The following is an 18,050-nucleotide window of genomic DNA, read 5'->3' as shown; positions in this document are numbered from 1 at the left end:
GGGCGTGATGGTAAGTATGGTTTAATTTAGAACAATAAAGAATTGTGTGTTTACTTCAATTAAAGGACTTTATTCTGGGTGTTGGTGTTTTTTTTTTAACTTTGACTATGGGGTTAGTAATGGGGGTGTCTTATAGACGCCTCTCCATTACTAACCTGGGCTTGATGTCAGCTGGCATTATAAGCTGACATCAACCCCAACCCCATTACCCCACTGCCACCGCTACAGGGCAGTGGGAAGAGCGAGGCTAAGTGCCAGAATTGGCGCATCCTATGGATGCGCCATTTCTGGGGCGGCTGACGGCTGGTGTTTCTAGCCTGGGAGGGGGCAATATTCATGGCACCCTTCCTGGGCTATTAATATCAGCCCCAGCTGTCTGCCTAGCCTTTGCTAGCTATTAAAATAGGGGGGACCCCACGTCATTTTTTTGGGGGGGGACCCCCATTTTAATAGCTAGTAAAGGCTAGGTATTCAGCTGGGGGCTGATATTAGTAGTCTGGGAAGCTCCGTGGGTATTACCCCCTTCCCAGGCTTCAAACATCTGCCCCAGCCGTCTGCTTAACCTCCGCTAGAGACTAAAATTAGGGGGAACCCCACGCCAATTTTTTTTTTAATAAATCCTTTACACTAAATGACAAGTACAGTAATCAACACTATCACTGTACTTCATATATATGTGACGGACATGTTTCTATCTATCTAATCTATGTGTGAAGCTCTATTTTGTCTATTATAAATTGTCGGGTACCGCTGCTGAGTTGCCGGCCGGCTTTTTTAAAGAGACAGTGCATGAAAACACTAATTTTTTTTTAATAAATCCTTTACACTAAATGACAAGTACATTAAGCAACACTGTCACTGTACTTCATATATATGTGACTGACATGTTTCTATCTATCTAATCTATGTGTGAAGCTCTATTCTTTCTGTTATAAATTGTCGAGTACCGGTGTATGCCGCTGCTGAATTGCCGGCTTTTCATGTTTTACTGTGAGCACTGTTCCCATCGATTTGGGCAACCACCTCCCCCAATACATTCTACATTATTGTTAGTTGTTTTCCTTCATGTAGAATTAACCTACAAGGAAAGAAAGGGTTTATTTTCATTCCGATATTTGTGTCCCATTGACTTGCATTGGTTTCCGGTATCGGAATCGGCGATATCTGATATTTTTTGGGTATCGGCCCGATCCAATCCGATCCGATATTTCCTGATATCAGAAGGTATGGCTCAACACTAGTCGCCATAGATTTCCAAGGAACCCATGGAAAAAATTCAAGGCCAAATATCAGATTTTTGCAGTAGATTTCAAGTTTAATTTGCCATTAATCAGCATGGCTAACTGACTTTTTGGCAAATTATGCATCAATAAAAGACACTTTACTTTTTTTTTTTTTCCACGACATAGCCAATAAGACAGATCCCAAATAAATTTAACATGAATATACAAGGTTTTTAGTGCGGATTAATGAAATCAGGAAGACCGATACCCAGTGTGAAAATTCCCTCAAAATCTGCCAAAAAGTTTAGATTTCCATTGCCCCATTCTCACATATGGGAAAAAAAACCTCACAAATTTTTGGGCATGTCCAATGCATCTCAAATCTTTACCTCTTACAAAAAGGAAAAAAAAAAATGGCAGAAGCACAATGCATCGCAATATTAAATGGCTAACCTATTTAATAGCAAGCAAAAGGCCAAGATTTGGTCATATCTATTGATTCATGTTTTTAACTATCTATAAGGTTGTTTTTCTTTGTTTCAGAAATAAGCTTCTACTAACCTCTGTAAGTTCCTGAATAGTTACACCATATGTCCGATGAGTAATGTTTTCGTCCATGCCTGCAGCTGGCGTCATAATAGGCTTCAAGCTAGGCGGTAAAGGAACACCTGCCTTAGCACACATGGCAGCTGCATTAGCTTTGGCGATTTCCAGAAGTTGAGCTTTGTCTGAAAAGGTAAATTGGTACATACTTATAGTACTCGCATTGTGAAACATTCATCATCTTTTTCAAAGAAAACATAGGAGACAAAATCAGAGTCTATTAATGATCAGAAGAGGCTTCATATTAGATCTCTAATTTCTTTAGCACCGGACAGATATTGTCCCCAGAGCACACTATAAATTGTCAATTGGTGGAGATTCAAGGTCACAGACTCTACAAATATTTAGCGGAACATATAAAAAAGTAGATTTCCACCCCTTCAAGCTTGGTAGTAATTGAGAACAGTTAGTCAGAATTAGAAATCAAAGCATATTTACCAAGGTCCGTCAGACGTTTAGGGGATCTGGCAGAGTCCATAGACATATCCCTAGATCTTGATCGCTTTCGACGAATGGGAGACCTACTGAAACTCTTCCTTCTTATAGGCGATCTTGATCGTCTCCTCCTTACTGGAGATTTGCATACGCTTGTCCTTCTGCCAGGAGATCTCGACTTTTTCCGTCTTGGAGGTGTTCGACTTTTCCGCCTTTGTTTGGCGCTGTAGTAATCTTTCGAAGAATCTTTAGAGCTCGACCTTTTTCTTCTCTTTTCAACAGTTTTCTTGTCCCTCGATGAAGAGCGTGATCGTGTTTTCCTCTTACGTGAGAGATCACTTTGTGAGGGACTCTGAGAATGATCAGACTTTGCCTGTTTGCCAGTCGGTGATTTTGATGCAGATTTAGACTTGGACCTTCTTTTTCTGGGGGAGGAAATGGAACGGGAGCGTTTCCTCTGAGAAGCGGACCGAGACGTTCTCCTGCGGGAGGCAGATTTAGAACGAGATCGTCTTTTTCTTGGTACAGATGGAGAACGGGAGTGCCGATTGTGAGATACAGACAATGATGGGGATCTCTTTCTGCGAAACTCAGGTGATGGTGATCGTCTCCTACGAGAAGTTGCGGGTGAAGAAGAGCGTCTTCTGCGAGTGGTAAAGGGTGAAGGAGAACGCCTCCTGCGAGGTGCAGATGGTGAACGAGAACGCTTCCTGCGAGTAGAAGAAGGAGATCGTCTCCTACGAGTGGCAGATGCGGAAGGAGAGCGTCTCCTACGAGTGACAATAGGGGAAGGAGAGCGTCTCCTGCGAGTGACAATAGGGGAAGGAGAGCGTCTCCTGCGAGTGACAGAGGGTGAACGTCTTCTGCGAGTGGTAGGTGGAGAAGGGGAGCGTCTTCTACGAGATGCAGTTGGTGAAGGGGAGCGTCTCCTGCGCGAAGTTGAAATTGAGCGTCTTCTGCGAGTCACAGAAGGTGAAGGGGAGCGTCTCTTGTGGGTCACAGAAGATGAACGGGAGCGTCTCTTGCGGGACAATGATTGAGATCGTCTCCTACTCGGGACTGATGGTGAACGAGACCGCCTACGAATCTCAGAGGGCGATCGAGAGTGCCTCCTATGACACTTGCGACCAACAGAAGAGGACTTCGAACGCTTTCTAGGAGACAATGATACAGAACGAGACCGCCTTCTACTTTCGACAGAAGCTGACCTTGAAGATCTTTTGCGCACCCCATGTGTGGATTCCTTCCTTTTTACTACAGGAGATCGTCTATTGCTTTCAGTAGAAGCTGAGCGAGATTTGCTTTTTCTTGATTTCACCAGAGATTTAGAATGTGACGTCTTGGTTACTGATTTAGAGCGAGAACGTTTATTTTTTGAAACAGACTTAGATCTAGATTTTTTTCTGTCTCGGGATCTTGAGCGTGAATGTTCAGGTCTGCTTTTCAATTCTGAGATGGGATCTGTATTCATAGACGCAGGTTGAGACTGTGGACATTCAGCAAGTGTCAGGGACTTGGGCGGTGAACTCTGCTTTGTAGTTTCCAAAGAAATGTCATCTTGCACCAATGGCAAAACTACTGATGTTTCAGATTTTGAAGTGTTCATTAACTTGGAAGTGCACTGTTCTTCAGAAGTGTCAGAAATATTTGTTAGAGAAGTTTGTTCTGTTTTTTCTTCACCCCTGGAAATTAGAGATTCTGTACTGTCTGAACCTAAATCTAGCTGCACAACTGGTTTCTCATTTTCTACAGATTGTTGAACAAAATGGTTTTCATCAGTTGAAGACCAGGAAGAACCTGGATACTCTTGGGTACAATCAACAACTGGAGAAGGAGCTGAGTGTTCTTGTAGAGTTTCTGAAGGAGACAGGTGCTCTGTCAAAGGAGATTCAGAAGAAACTTCCTTTACAAAATTCGGTTGTGGATAAACGGCTTCATTGCAAGGCTCACATTTTTCTGGTACTTCATGTATGTCTAAGCACGCACTGTTACTAAAATTTTCCCCAGATTGCACTAAAGGCAGATCTAAAGCTTTGTAGGGTTCATGATGGATAGTGGTTGAGTCATGGACCAGTAGTTCTTCGGTAGGTTGTGGTTGTTGATTATGCAAGTCAATGGGCTGATCAGAATCGTAGGGTAATAGCTCAGGTGGTGCATGAAAAACTGAAGAACCTTGTTCAGTAGAATAATCTGAAATACTGAGAAAAGAGTTTGCAGGTTGCTCAGAATCATAAGGTAGAAGTTCTGGTGGTGGTTGCGAATTAAATGGAATTGGCTCAGATGAAGGTCCACAACAAGTATCTGTAGGCTGATCAGAATCATAAGGCAATAGGTCTGGTGGAGTAATTGTAAAATGGTTATTAGTTTTCATACATTCCTCATTATTCTCAGGTTTATGCTTTATACATTCGACAGATGAGTCAGTGGCTTGGTTAGAAGTCAAACAAAGTAGTTTATCTTGGTTTACACATGTCAAATCTAGTGGAAATGATGAATTTTCGGTAGGCAATGTGTTTTCAACAAATTTGTCAGCAGATATTTCTTGCGATTGGTAAACACCAGTGCTAGGAGTCTCATCAGTTTTAACAGATTGGTCAAGGCTTTGGTTGATTTTGACAGAATATTCAGAGGATATGCTGTGTTCAGTATTAGAAGAATGTTCTGGAACAATAGTATTGGTGGAATCAGAAAGTTCCTTTGAAGGAGAAGAGCAATAGCTTTGAGTTTTATGAAGCAAGACTGCATCGGGGCTGGGAGGAGCTTTGTCCGAGAGTTTATCGACTTCAGTAACAAGCAATTTGTCGGGAAAATCACAACCAGAAGCTATACTTTCTTCTGAGTGAAAAGGCTCAGTAATAGTTTCATGTTCATGTTGGTCTAGAGAAGGCATGATAGCACAAGATGGTTCTCCACTATGCAAATTTACGATGGTATCTGACAAGACGGTAACGTGTAAATTCTTGTCGAAGTCTTCGTTTGTGTCCTCAGCAGAAGGGTGCTCATATTCTGGTATCGGGACATGATCATCATTAAGAGATTGATTATTTGTGTGTAGCATAGATGGACTTTTAAAGTTTTCCTGATGTTGATCTGTTATACTATACAGTTTCTCTTGTTCAGAACTGAAGCGTTTAGGTGGTTGGAGAACTTCGTCAATGCAACATAATTCCTTTGACTGAAATTTTTCTTCATCTGCGACATGATGTTCACTCAGAACCTCCTCACTGGTGTTAACATATGATGAATCAAGCTTTGTACCATTAGGTGAAGTGCATAAATTAAGAGGCTTGGGGTCGGTGATGGAAAACGATTCCGCTTGGTTAATTATGTGAGGACAGCAAGGCTGTTTACTCAAGAGCTGGGCAGGGCTTGTAGAGTGTTCCAAATGAGATGCTATAGAAGTTTCTTCTGACTGCTTTTCTGCAAAAGAATATTCTTCTGAAATTGTCTCCTTGGGACTTAAACTGCTTTCTAACGAATAAGCTGTAATAAGATTAGGGCAAGGAACCTCTTGTAGAGATACACTTGTATTTAATTTACTGGACTGAGGATTATCAGAGTCAACCATCTCTTGTTTCTTAGGTACCACTAATGTCTCTGATGAGTATTCATGCAGTTGAAAATAATCTTTTTTGTCTTTTGAATAGTTAGTACTGGATGAGTCCGTATTTATATCTGGCTCATTCAGTAAAACAATGTCACAATTAGTTTGTGGGCATGTCACAGTTGGAGATGCTAAAGTTTGGCCAGAGTTAGAACACAGATCAGGTTTTACAGTATGACTGCCAGCATTTTCAGTTAAGACAGGACTCCTGCAAGGTTGACAAGCCTGTGGGTTTTCTGTGTCATGGTAGGGTTCATCTAGCTGTTGACGATCAGGGCTAGTATATGGTTCAACTAGCTGTGGAAAGTCCGGACTAGCATAAGGTTCGACAAGCTGAGGGTGGTCTGGGCTGATAGACATTTCCAACGAAACGGAACACTGTGGGCTGGTGTAGGGTTCCACCAACTCAGGATGTACTGGGCTAATATAGGGTTCCACTAACGGAAGGTGGTCAGGGCTAGCAAATGGTTCAACAAGCAGAGTTTGTTCTGGACTAGCTACATGTTCAGGTGGGAGAGTGAGGTCCACTTTCTGAGAAAGGTTTGGACTACAAGCTCCAATTTCCTTGAGGTTAGAAATAGTGTGAGAATTAATTTCCAGTGTGGTATTAGAATTAAGAGAGGATTCATTCTGTAATAAGTGGTCAGGGTTTGCAACTGTGCGTACAGTATACAGTTCCTCTGACTGTGTATGATCAGAAGTATTATACAGCTTAACCTGTAAATAGTCAGTCTTTGAGTTTGTTAGATCAAGTGGAGCCTGGCCACTATCTTCATAGGGTTCAACAGATGATGCTTGGTTAGGGCTAGATTGGGTTTCAACTGGTTGTGTTTGGTCAGGGCCAGATTGGGATTCAACAAAAATGTTACTATAGTTTTCATTGGCTTCACCCTCCTCATAGGGTTCAACAGATGATGCTTGGTTAGGGCTAGATTGGGTTTCAACTGGTTGTGTTTGGTCAGGACCAGATTGGGATTCAACAGATGTTGTTTGGATAGGGCTAGATTGGGGTTCAACAAAAATGTTTCTATAGTTTTCCTGGTCTTCAACAGATGATGCTTGGTTAGGGCTAGATTGGGTTTCGACTGGTTTTGTTTGGTCAGGGCCAGATTGGTATTCAACAGATATTGTTTGGATAGGGCTAGATTGGGGTTCAACAAAAATGTTACTATAGTTTTCCTGGGCTTCAACAGATGATGCTTGGTTAGGGCTAGATTGGGTTTCAACTGGTTTTGTTTGGTCAGGGCCAGATTGGGATTCAACAAATATTGTTTGGTCAGGGCCAGATTGGGATTCAACAGATATTGTTTGGATAGGGCTAGATTGGGGTTCAACAAAAGTGTTACTATAGTTTTCATTGGCTTCACCCTCCTCATAGGGTTCAACAGATGATGCTTGGTTAGGGCTAGATTGGGTTTCAACTGGTTGAGTTTGGTCAGGGCCAGATTGGCATTCAACAGATATTGTTTGGTCAGGGCCAGATTGGGATTCAACAGATATTGTTTGGATAGGGCTAGATTGGGGTTCAACAAAAGTGTTACTATAGTTTTCATTGGCTTCACCCTCCTCATAGGGTTCAACAGATGATGCTTGGTTAGGGCCAGATTGGGATTCAACAGATATTGTTTGGATAGGGCTAGATTGGGGTTCAACAAAAATGTTACTATAGTTTTCCTGGGCTTCAACAGATGATGCTTGGTTAGGGCTAGATTGGGTTTCAACTGGTTGAGTTTGGTCAGGGCCAGATTGGGATTCAACAGATATTGTTTGGATAGGGCTAGATTGGGGTTCAACAAAAGTGTTACTATAGTTTTCATTGGCTTCACCCTCCTCATAGGGTTCAACAGATGATGCTTGGTTAGGGCTAGATTGGGTTTCAACTGGTTGAGTTTGGTCAGGGCCAGATTGGGATTCAACAGATATTGTTTGGATAGGGCTAGATTGGGGTTCAACAGATATTGTTTGGATAGGGCTAGATTGGGGTTCAACAAAAATGTTACTATAGTTTTCATTGGCTTCACACTGTAAGAAATCATCTGAGCCCTTTTCTTTTGTAGCAATTGACTCCACAGATATGGAATGGGCAGTGTAATCAGAACTCTCACAGGAAGCGAAAGGAACATCAGATGCCCTACACATTTCGCTACTTTGATTACATTCAGCGTCCATGGCAGGCTCTACTTGTGGGAGGTTAATTAGTAAATCTGTTACTGGCTCCTGATTTAAATGTAGGTCGTCTTTGTCCCCCAAGCTAATTTTATCATTTAGTGGCAATTGCTGCTCAGAGGATAAAGTCTCTTCAATTTTTAAGTTCTGTGAAGTATTAATGCTGGACTCAAGTGATGGTTGCTGCTCAAAAGCATTGCATGCATTGGATTCTGTTTGATGTTCGGACGATGCAACAGGCTTTCTAAAGTGTAAATCCTCAACTGACTGTTCAGGAGACAAAGACAAATAGGCCTGCGTAGAAACAAAGTCAGACATTTGCTTTTGAGCTTCTGTCGCCACATCTGGCATATGTACTGTAGCAGCAACATCAGGTACAGGCATCTGTGCAGCAGCTGTAACATCAGGTAATGGAATTCCAGCGGCAACATCAGGCACAATTGTTGAACTTGCCACTGGCACCAAGGCTTCAGCAGCTACATCAGGCATCATATTATGCTCTTCAGAAATAAAGTCATGTTCAGGTGGTACTTGAGCTTCAGCTACCATGTCAAACCCAGGCACCTGTGCTTCAGCAGCCAAATCGGATCCAGGGACTTGTGCTTCAGCAGCAAGATCAGAACCAGGAACTTGTGCTTCAGGCGCAAGATCTGAGCCTGGGACTTGAGCTTCTGGCGCCAAATCAGCCCTTTGTATGTGTGCTCCAGCAGTAAGATCAGGCACTGTCCATTGTGCTGTTGCTGCCAAGTCTGGCACAGCCCACTGAGCTCCAGCACTCATATTAGTCATGGCCCACTGAGACCCTGCAGTGAGATCAGGCACAGCCCATTGTGCTCCAGCAGTCAAGTCGGGCACTGCCCATTGTGCTCCAGTGGCTACATCGGGGACACCCCATTGTGTGCCAGCAGCAAGATCAGGCATAGACCACTGCGCTCCAACGGTCATATCATGCATGGGCCAGTGTGAACCAGCTGTTAGATCAGACATCGGCCATTGGGCACCAGCTCCTAAGTCTCCCATAGACCACTGGGTTCCTGCAGCAATATCAGGTACAGACCATGGTCCAGCAGACATATCATGCATGTGCCATTGGTTTGCAGTTGTTAGGTCAGGAACAGACAACTGAGTTTCAGCAGCTAAGCTGGACACAGAAAGTGGCTCTGCAGGTGGTACAATAGGCATATGAAGGCGACTTCCTGCAGACATACTGGGTAGAGGCACCTCAGCCAAATTAGGTAGAGAGATATGTCCAACAGCACTCATATTAGACATAGAAGCTTGTCCTCTAGAAGAAAAAAGTGGTAACGGTGCTCTCCTTGGTATATTAGGTAAAGGTATTTGTTCCTTGGGCAACTTTCCAGTTGATCCTTGTGACTTAGCTTGGGATAACTGTTTCTGAATAAGAGATTTTAATCCAATGCTGTGCTTAAAACCTGCTGGTTTTAACAAGGCACTTTTCTTCTGTAACAGTGGTGGCGGTGAGATGGACTTGCGTTTACTTACAGGAGACTTTTCTTTCTGCTTGTTTTGTGATCGTGATCGCCTCCTACGAAGAGGTGACAATGACTTTCGTTTCTTAGTTGATAGAGAAGAAGAAAGCCTAGAGGTTGACCTAGAGCGACGCCTGGAGGTTGAAAGAGAACGGGAACGTCGCCATCGTCCACGAGATCTGGAACGCTGCCACCGCGAACGTGATCTTGAAGAACTTCGCAGAGCTGGAGATCTTGAGAAAGAACGCCTCCTATTTCTTGAACGGGAAAGTCTTCTTGGTGTCACTGATCTTGAACTGGAATGAGAGCGTTTCTTACGTAATGAAGATTTTGAGTGTTTCCAAGGGGCAGACATTGAACGCGAGCGACTTCTTGATGACAATGATTTAGAATGCGATTTTCTCCTGCGGTTTGGAGTTTTAGAACGAGATCGCTTTGTAGAACTCGTTTTGGAGTGTACATTTCTCTTTGATTCTGATCTACTACGTGACCTGCCTTTCCTTTCTGGTGACTTAGACAATTTCTTTTTTCGAGTTTTTGACTTCGAACGTGAGCTCCTCTGCTTTGCTAAAGATTTAGAACGCTCAGTCCTCTCAGATGATTTTGATCTGGAACGTTTTCTTTTTCCTGACAATTTAGAAGTGGATCGTTTCTTCTTGCCCTTGGTCTTTGACTGTGAACGCCTTTTTCGTCCTCTTGACCTGGAGCGGGAGCGTTTTTTTCTGTCCGATTTAGAGTGCGAACTTTTCTTTCTTGATGTTGACTGGGACCTCTTTTTCCGTGATGAAGATTTAGAACCAGAACGCTGTCTTCGGGAAATAGACTTAGATCGGGAACGGGAGGCATGTCCCCTATCTTCAGAAGGTGTCCGACTAGCTTTAGCTACAGATCTTGATCGGTACTGCCGCTGCTTAATGTGTGGAAATGTGTGCTTTGTACTAGAACCAGAATCATCTGCAGGTTGGAGGTTATCAGCCTGTGAAAGGTCCTTCTCAGAAAGATGCCTAGACTGATTGTCTGATCGTGAGGGCTCGGTTGATTTATCACGTGAGGACTCAGTGGAACCAGACTTCGATTTTACACCAATATTTGCAGTATGTTGAGTACTTGATAACTCCAAAGATGCCTTTGAACTAGACCTTGAAGTATCTGATGTAGATGCAGTGGCACTACGGAGAATACCCGAAGATGTGTTAGCTTTAGAAATCTCTACATCGGATGAGTCTTCAGATGTGCTACATAGTTGAGAGACACCAAGAGTCTTGAAGGTTTTGCTAAATTTGAATTGAACTGGCACAGAACTAACAGATAGCTTCCCTGTCTCATGCAAAAAGGTCTTAGGGGACAACTTGGAATCTTCCAAGGACTTAATATTTCTGAAACCACTATAAGCAGGTTCGGCCTTTGAACTTTGATCTAGTGTTTCTAATTCAGCTTGCTTATCTTCTGTTGATGACTGGAATGAACCTTCTTTAACACTATTTTCATGGCTGTTGTGGTCATCAATAGCTGCATTTAGATTTACTACATCATCTGCATTCTTAGTGGAGCATTCACGATCGGTGTGCTTACTGAAAACAGAGTCTGTCTGTTGCATTAAGTCACCAGAAAAATGTCTTTGATCAGTCTTTGTAATTGAAAAACTTTTCTGAGTCCCCAGTTTTGCTTCCTCATTATTAAATTGATGACTATTAGCCCATTTTTCATCACGCAAAACAAAGGAGCTCTGCTCTCTTGATTTACTACTTGTTTCTTCTAAATGACAGATGACTTCATCAATATTTTGGCTACTGTTAGAACTCTTAAATTGAGCAGCAACGCCATGCAAGATCTTGTCTGCCTCAAGTTTAGTGCAGCCGTCATTCATACTGCTTAAAGGAGGTTGATGAACATCTTTACAATCAGATTCTGTGTTTGAAATTACTTCCTGTCTTTGGTCTTCCAATTTTTGTTTCGTGGAATCAGTTAAAGGCATTACACTATTAGTAGCTGGTTCTTTAGACTTCGCAATCTCATGATAATCTACACTAGGTAAAAGTGAAGTATCACGAAGAACAATTTCAGAGGCAGACTTTTCTTCCTCAGCGGTGGACACCTTTTCTCCTTTCAATAAGCTGTGCACATTTAGCTCATCTTCGAGCAGCTGAGAAGACTTCACAAGCTTCATCCCAAAAGGTGAGGACACCGGCAAGTTTTTAGATTCTTCAACTTGAAAAGCACTACCAAGATCGTCACTAATGGATACAGTGGATAAAGTCTGCTTTACTTCCACAGTCTTTTTAATAGGGAGTGATAATTTCTCATCACCCTTTTCCTTCAAATTATAATCATTTAATACAAGATCCTTATCTCTAACACAGCTGGGTGCACTGCCATTTTCAGTTTCATTGGGTGTACACATGTCATTTCTGGAATTCTGTTTTGGACAGTTGGATAAACTATGTTCAGAAGTAAGGCTGCTTTCAATTTGTTCTAACTCCATTCTTTGAGAATCAGCTTTGGACTGACTAGCTTCCAGAACTTCCTCTTCGGATTTACTTTTCTTTTTTGAATTAGATTCATGATCTATGGGTTGCATTTCAAGCCTTTCTTTCAAGCAACTTTGTTTTATTACATTTTCATCCAAGGTTGAGGGCTCCAAATTGGAAGTGCTTTTCTGGTGGGAAAAATCATCATTTAACATACTTGAAGAGGAATCTTCCCCGATGCGCTTCAAAATATTCGGGGTAATACTACTGCTGGGACTAGCAAGTATGGGAACATTTTGGCTTTTATCTGAAATTAAACTATTGTTCTTGATGCTTTCCTGCTTCTTGTATGATAAATCCAATTCGATATTACAAGTTACTGGGGAAAAATGTGATTTTGCTTCATCAGTAATATGGTCACTTGAAGAGCTTTTCGAAGAATCCATCTGATTTTCTGCATGCAATTCCGGTATGTCGTCTTGCTTATCTATGGGGATAGGATGGTCAGAAACGGTATGTTTCTGAGAGAGGTATTTTATCACTGGTGCCTCAGTGCTGGCATTTTGAATGCATTTGATGGATTCAGAATCTTGCAGTATCTCTATACAATTTGGCAAAGGATCAGTAGTTGACAATTTTATGTTTGGAGAAGTGATCGTTTTGCTTGCAGACTCTGAACCTTTATAAGCAAATTCAGGTTTTCCTTCCACATTAGGTTTAGTGTGACACAAGGAATCGGTTAAGGGAACAACCATGGATATCTCTTCACACAATTCAGATTTCTTATATTCTGGTGACTCTACGGTACAAGAACTTGCCAGCAGTGATAGTCCAAATGATTTACACACAGTTCCATCTTCTGTACCAATGCCTAAAGTATCTTGTTCTGGCTGCTCAAAGGTCCTTAGATCTACCACCTTTGCATGATCTCTTGCTCTCTCAACCTCATAGGTTTTAGAGTTCTCAGCTAGAATTACAATTTCTGAAGACTGTTCTATGCAATCAATATGTGTGGGTGTTAAAGAGGTTGGCTCGATATCCATGTCGCATTCTATAGAAATGTCTTCATTAAATGCAGTATTAGAAGAAATACTCTGTTCCACTGGACACAACTCCATGTCTATACTATTATCTTTGTATGGCATCAGTATTACTACTGGTGAACTGGTTTTTGACTGATAGGAACTGTCTTTTGATGCAGTCACTTTAGTCACATCAGGAAATTTCATGTCACCATGGTTTTTTACTGTAGATTTATTTGGACCAAGTGATTCCAGTGAGGATTCAGAGATGAGAAGCAGTCTTTCATTTATTGACATGCTTCCAGGTGTCACTTGTTCCGCAGCAGTTTTGGACTGCAATGTAGGTTCACTTTCCACAGATTTTGAATTCAAAATTACAGACCCAGACTGGACTTTACCAGCTGTTGACAGCAATGTGGATTTGTCTTCCCTTGAAACTGAAGCAGACCTTGACTTTCTTTTGCTTGCAGAATGAGATGGTGACTTTTGTCTCTGTGCACCTGAACCAGACATAGACCTAGGCCTCCTAGTGTTTGAGCCTGTTCTTGACCGGCGTCTTCTGGAGGCAGACCTTGACCTGCGTCTTATGGAGGCCGATCTTGATCTGCGCCTTCTGGAAGTGGACCTGGACCTGCGCCTTCTGAATACGGAGGTGGACCTCGACCTACGCCTTCTGGAAACTGAGGGAGACCTCGACCTGCGCCTCCTGGAAACAGAGGGGGACCTCGTCCTGCACCTCCTGGAAACAGAGGGGGACCTCGACCTGCGCCTCCTGGAAACAGAGGGCGACCTCGACCTGCGCCTCCTGGAAACAGAGGGCGACCTCGACCTGCGCCTCCTGGAAACCGAGGGCGACCTCGACCTGCGCCTCCTGGAAACCGAGGGCGACCTCGACCTGCGCCTCCTGGAAACCGAGGGCGACCTCGACCTGCGCCTCCTGGAAACCGAGGGCGACCTCGACCTGCGCCTCCTGGAAACCGAGGGCGACCTCGACCTGCGCCTCCTGGAAACAGAGGGCGACCTCGACCTGCGCCTCCTGGAAACCGAGGGCGACCTCGACCTGCGCCTCCTGGAAACCGAGGGCGACCTCGACCTGCGCCTCCTGGAGGTAGAGGGCGACCTTGACCTGCGTCTTCTGGAGGTAGAGGGAGACCTTGACCTGCGTCTTCTGGAGGTAGACCTAGATCTCTGTCTTCTAGAAATCACAACAGATCTCGACCTGCGTCTCCTTGTGAAAGAGCCAGATCTTGACTTGTGTTTTCTGGAAGTTGCACCTGATCTGGACCTACGTTTTTGTACAGGTGAACGAGACCTAGACCTACGCCTCCTAAGGGGAGAGGCAGACTTTGATTTCCGCTTCTTAGAAGGTGAGCTAGACTTTGAGGGAGTCCTGATCACAGATTTCGATTTTCGTTTACTTGGTGATCTTGAACGCAGTTTATGTTTACGGCTAGTCGATCTTGATTTTCTTCTATTTGCTGACCGTGACCTTGATCTTATTCCTTTAGCACTGGATCTTGTCCTTGAATTACGTCTTTTTTCAGATGACCTTGATCTAGACCTACGTCTCCTTCCAAGGGACCTTGTTCTCGACCTTCGTCTCCTTTCAATTGACACAAACCTTTGTCTGTTTCTTATTGACTTTGACCACCAACTCCTTATTGGTGATTTAGAATATCGCACAGGAGTGCTAGACCGCGATCGTCTTCGCCTAATTGGAGATTTGGATCTTGATCTCCGTCTTTGGCCAGTTGAGCTGGATCGGGACCTGTGCCTTCGCACAACAGAGCTTGAACGTGATCTTTGTCTAGTAAGAGACTTAGAGCTAGTTTGTTTCTTTGGCACCTTTGTCGAAGACTTAGACCTTGATCGAATTTCTCTTGCTAAAGATTTCGACCTTGATCGTGATTTTGCTATTGATTTTGATAGACTAGCACTAATTGATTCAGTCTGTGGCGGCAATGGAAACGATGATATATTCTCAGATTGTTTAAGGACATCTTTATTTCCTTCAGAATTTAATCTATTTTCCCCCAATTCAACAGTTTTTCCTTCTGAATGTACCAAGTCTGGGTTCGGCAAAGATATTTCTTTTTGGAGGGCTTCAGACGTTTCACAGTTAGTATGCAGTTTTTCATTCTGTTTAGCAGTACATTTCACGTTTTCATTATTTTCTTGACAATTAATATCCAGGCCTTTAGAAGGTTCTGCCATTTCTACTTCACGGATAGGGAGATTATTTGAAGAAACTGAAAACTGCATTTCATTTGGACACTTAGGACCAAAAAACCCAGAATCAATATCTAACTGGGGCCCAGTGGGTTGTTCTTTCACAGAATCCACATTTTCTTGAACTCCCAGTGAAGGCAGAGCATCTACATTCTCTACGGTTTGGGATGACAAAATATTAATTCTGTCTTGCTCTCTTGGAGGTGAAACAACTGGTTTCCAAGCAGACTTTATTTCTGAACTTGCATTCTCTTGGTCCTCAACACTTGAAGTAGATTTGGACCTCTTCTCATTTTTCTCTTTTTTCTTTTTCTTTTTTTTCTTTTTACTCTTGTGTTTTTTGTGCTTTTTTGACTTTTTCTTTGATGAATCTTTTTTCCCTTCATCATCCGAACTTAAGTCTGTCATTTTTAAGTCTTTTGATTCGCTGTCCTTTTCAGGTGCTGGAAAGAAAATATGGAAAAAAGTATTAAGAAAACCAACTATTTAAAGACTATCATTTTTAGTGTGATTTACTTGAAATAAAGATAGAGGTTTTTCTTACTAGACATTGATGAATTTCCTACGCCCACTCTCCCTCCAGTTTCATCCAGGAGCAGTGTATGGTGTAAAAAGCTTACCCCAATTTTAGCGAGTAGGGCTGAGCCACTATACAAGATAACAGCTGGGCAGGAGCGGCAAATTTTATGTAAAATTACCCACTAGGAGTGCTACCATGCTCCGGAGCCTTCTCTTCGGGAATGTTGGGGGTCCAAACATTCTGAACCGCTTTAAGTTTAAAAGGAAAAATCGGTCGCTTCCTCAAGCCCCCCAACCCACCATGTATTTAAAGACGCAAGACTCAGCCAGCAGATTTTCAAACTGTGAGTGGTAATGGTTGGCTGTGTCTTGCATCACTGCTACAGTCATAGGTGAGTGTACACTCGGCTTATTGTGCATTGTCAGGGAGATCTGCAAATAGTTGGCAGTGATGCCGCTCTTGCAAATCATGTCACTTATGCCCGAAGGGGGCGTGATAATTTGATTAGTCTGGAGAAAGCAAAGTCCCCAAACTAGTCAGTCACTCACTAAGAAGCATATTGCAAGCTCAGTTACAAAATTGATTTTAATTATATTCAAAAATCAGTAAGCTACGAAATGGGACTTGTTAGGAAGTATATAAAAGGGTTAATAAATACATGGTGGCGGTTTGGGGCGCCTGGGGAAGCATACACTTTTAAATATCAGAAAAATCCCTTTTTGAAATAGCAAGATATCTAAATAAAGATCCAAAGACAATAAAAATACTGTATTTTGCAGACTAAAAGATGCACTGGACTAAAAGACGCATCCCAAATTTTGGGGAGGAAAATAGGAAGAAAATGTTTTTTAAATAAAATGGTGGTGCGTCTTATAGTCCGACTGTACAGCAGTTTACCGGGGTGGGGAATTCAGAGGTGGAGGGGGGGTCACTGCTTCAGGAGACTGGCGGCAGTAGAGGGGCGATGCTGTGGGCCCTAGGATAGAAGGATGGGATGTCCTGGAGGTGCAAGGCTGCGGGTACTGGGCTCTCACAAGATGTCAGTTGTAAGTGGAGCCACCTGCGGTGGGCTTCAGGAAAATAGTTGCCTGAGATCTCGAACTGCGCATGTGCCACCGGAGGCAGACATTTTCCTGAAGCCTACCACAGGGAAATCAATGGGAAGGGGACTCTGCTTACCGCCATCTTATGAGAGCCCAGGGTCAGCAACCTCCCAGCCCAGGGCCCGCAGCATCGCCCCACTCCTTCCACCGCCAGCCTTCTGTGACCCCGCTCCACCGCAGCTGCCCCCGGTAAGCTACCTTCGGATTATAAGACACACCTCCGTTTTCCTCCCAAATTTGGGTGGTGGGGGAGGCCTTAATATCAGAAAAATATGGTAAACATCCAGATAAATTGGCTTATGTCATGAAGACTTCAAAGCAATAAAAAAAGAAAAATGTCAGCATTTAGAACTAGAGAGAAAAAGGAGAAACAAAAAGAGGAAGCATGTAATCTAAGAACTAATATATAGAACAAAACTCAGGAGAACGTACAAACTACTTGATTCCAAAACACAACACATAGGATCAATCACTTAAAAACAAGTACAAGTGCACAACAAAAGGTCAAAAGTTAACAAGGGTCCACACCTCAATAAGTGATATTCCTGTTGCCCCATATATCGCAATTTAAGGATTGAAGACGCCAGTATACACAGCTGATTGCATAGGCAGAAAGCTGCCAATAATTAGTGTGGGCGCAGTCATACAGAGCTCATGAATATGGAAGGACTACATGACAGAAAGTTTACTACTCCTCCTCTAGGGGTCATCTCCAGCAGATAAAACTGTGATTTTACCAAAACTGCAGCAAGCAGCCCATCGCTGGAATCAGGTTTTCTGTCTCCACATCATGCTGCTCTCAGACTAGGTGGAGAAAATCTTGGTGATAGATTCCCTTTAATGCTTAGGACTAGAATCCAAACCAAAATTATTTTCTAAAGCTCAGTTTTAAGTTGCCGGCTGCAAGAGCTCATTCGCTCTGGTGTGGATCTCAGATCAGTAGGATTTCCAGAAGATAAGACTCATGTCGTGTTGACAGTTTACAGCAGAGCATGGAGCAAGGGGGAGAGCAGTCACCTTTTCCCTTGTAAACCTGTTAGGCTGACTGAGCAGATAAGTTCTGCTCGCTCTCGATGCCGCCCCTCAGCCTGACAGTCATTCGCTCTACTATACAGCAGCTCAGATACACCCAGCAGTCACGTGACAGCAAGTACGCATTTCGCACACTTCCAGCCACATTCCGACTA

General features: G+C 43.1%; 1 protein-coding gene across 5 annotated transcripts in view; it reads right to left on the bottom strand.

Moving 5' to 3' along the window:
• The window catches only part of SON (SON DNA and RNA binding protein), a 133,771-nt gene that overhangs the window by 76,249 nt on the left and 39,472 nt on the right, over positions 1-18,050 (bottom strand). For all 5 annotated transcript variants that reach the window (XR_012303143.1, XR_012303149.1, XM_073668351.1 and 2 more), the window contains 2 exons: positions 2,265-15,683; positions 1,785-1,951 (listed from right to left, as the gene is read on the bottom strand). Coding sequence is in view for 3 of the 5 variants with exons in the window: in XM_073668351.1 (XP_073524452.1) it covers positions 1,785-1,951; positions 2,265-15,683 (13,586 nt within the window). In the remaining 2 variants the exon portion in view is untranslated. The remainder of the gene's footprint in view (positions 1-1,784; positions 1,952-2,264; positions 15,684-18,050) is intronic.

The sequence above is a fragment of the Phyllobates terribilis genome, unplaced genomic scaffold (genome assembly GCF_046119375.1).
Source record: "Phyllobates terribilis strain yellow unplaced genomic scaffold, ASM4611937v1 Scaffold_2__4_contigs__length_985480577, whole genome shotgun sequence".
NCBI lineage: Eukaryota > Metazoa > Chordata > Amphibia > Anura > Dendrobatidae > Phyllobates > Phyllobates terribilis.
This window is presented reverse-complemented; position numbering and strand designations above follow the sequence as displayed.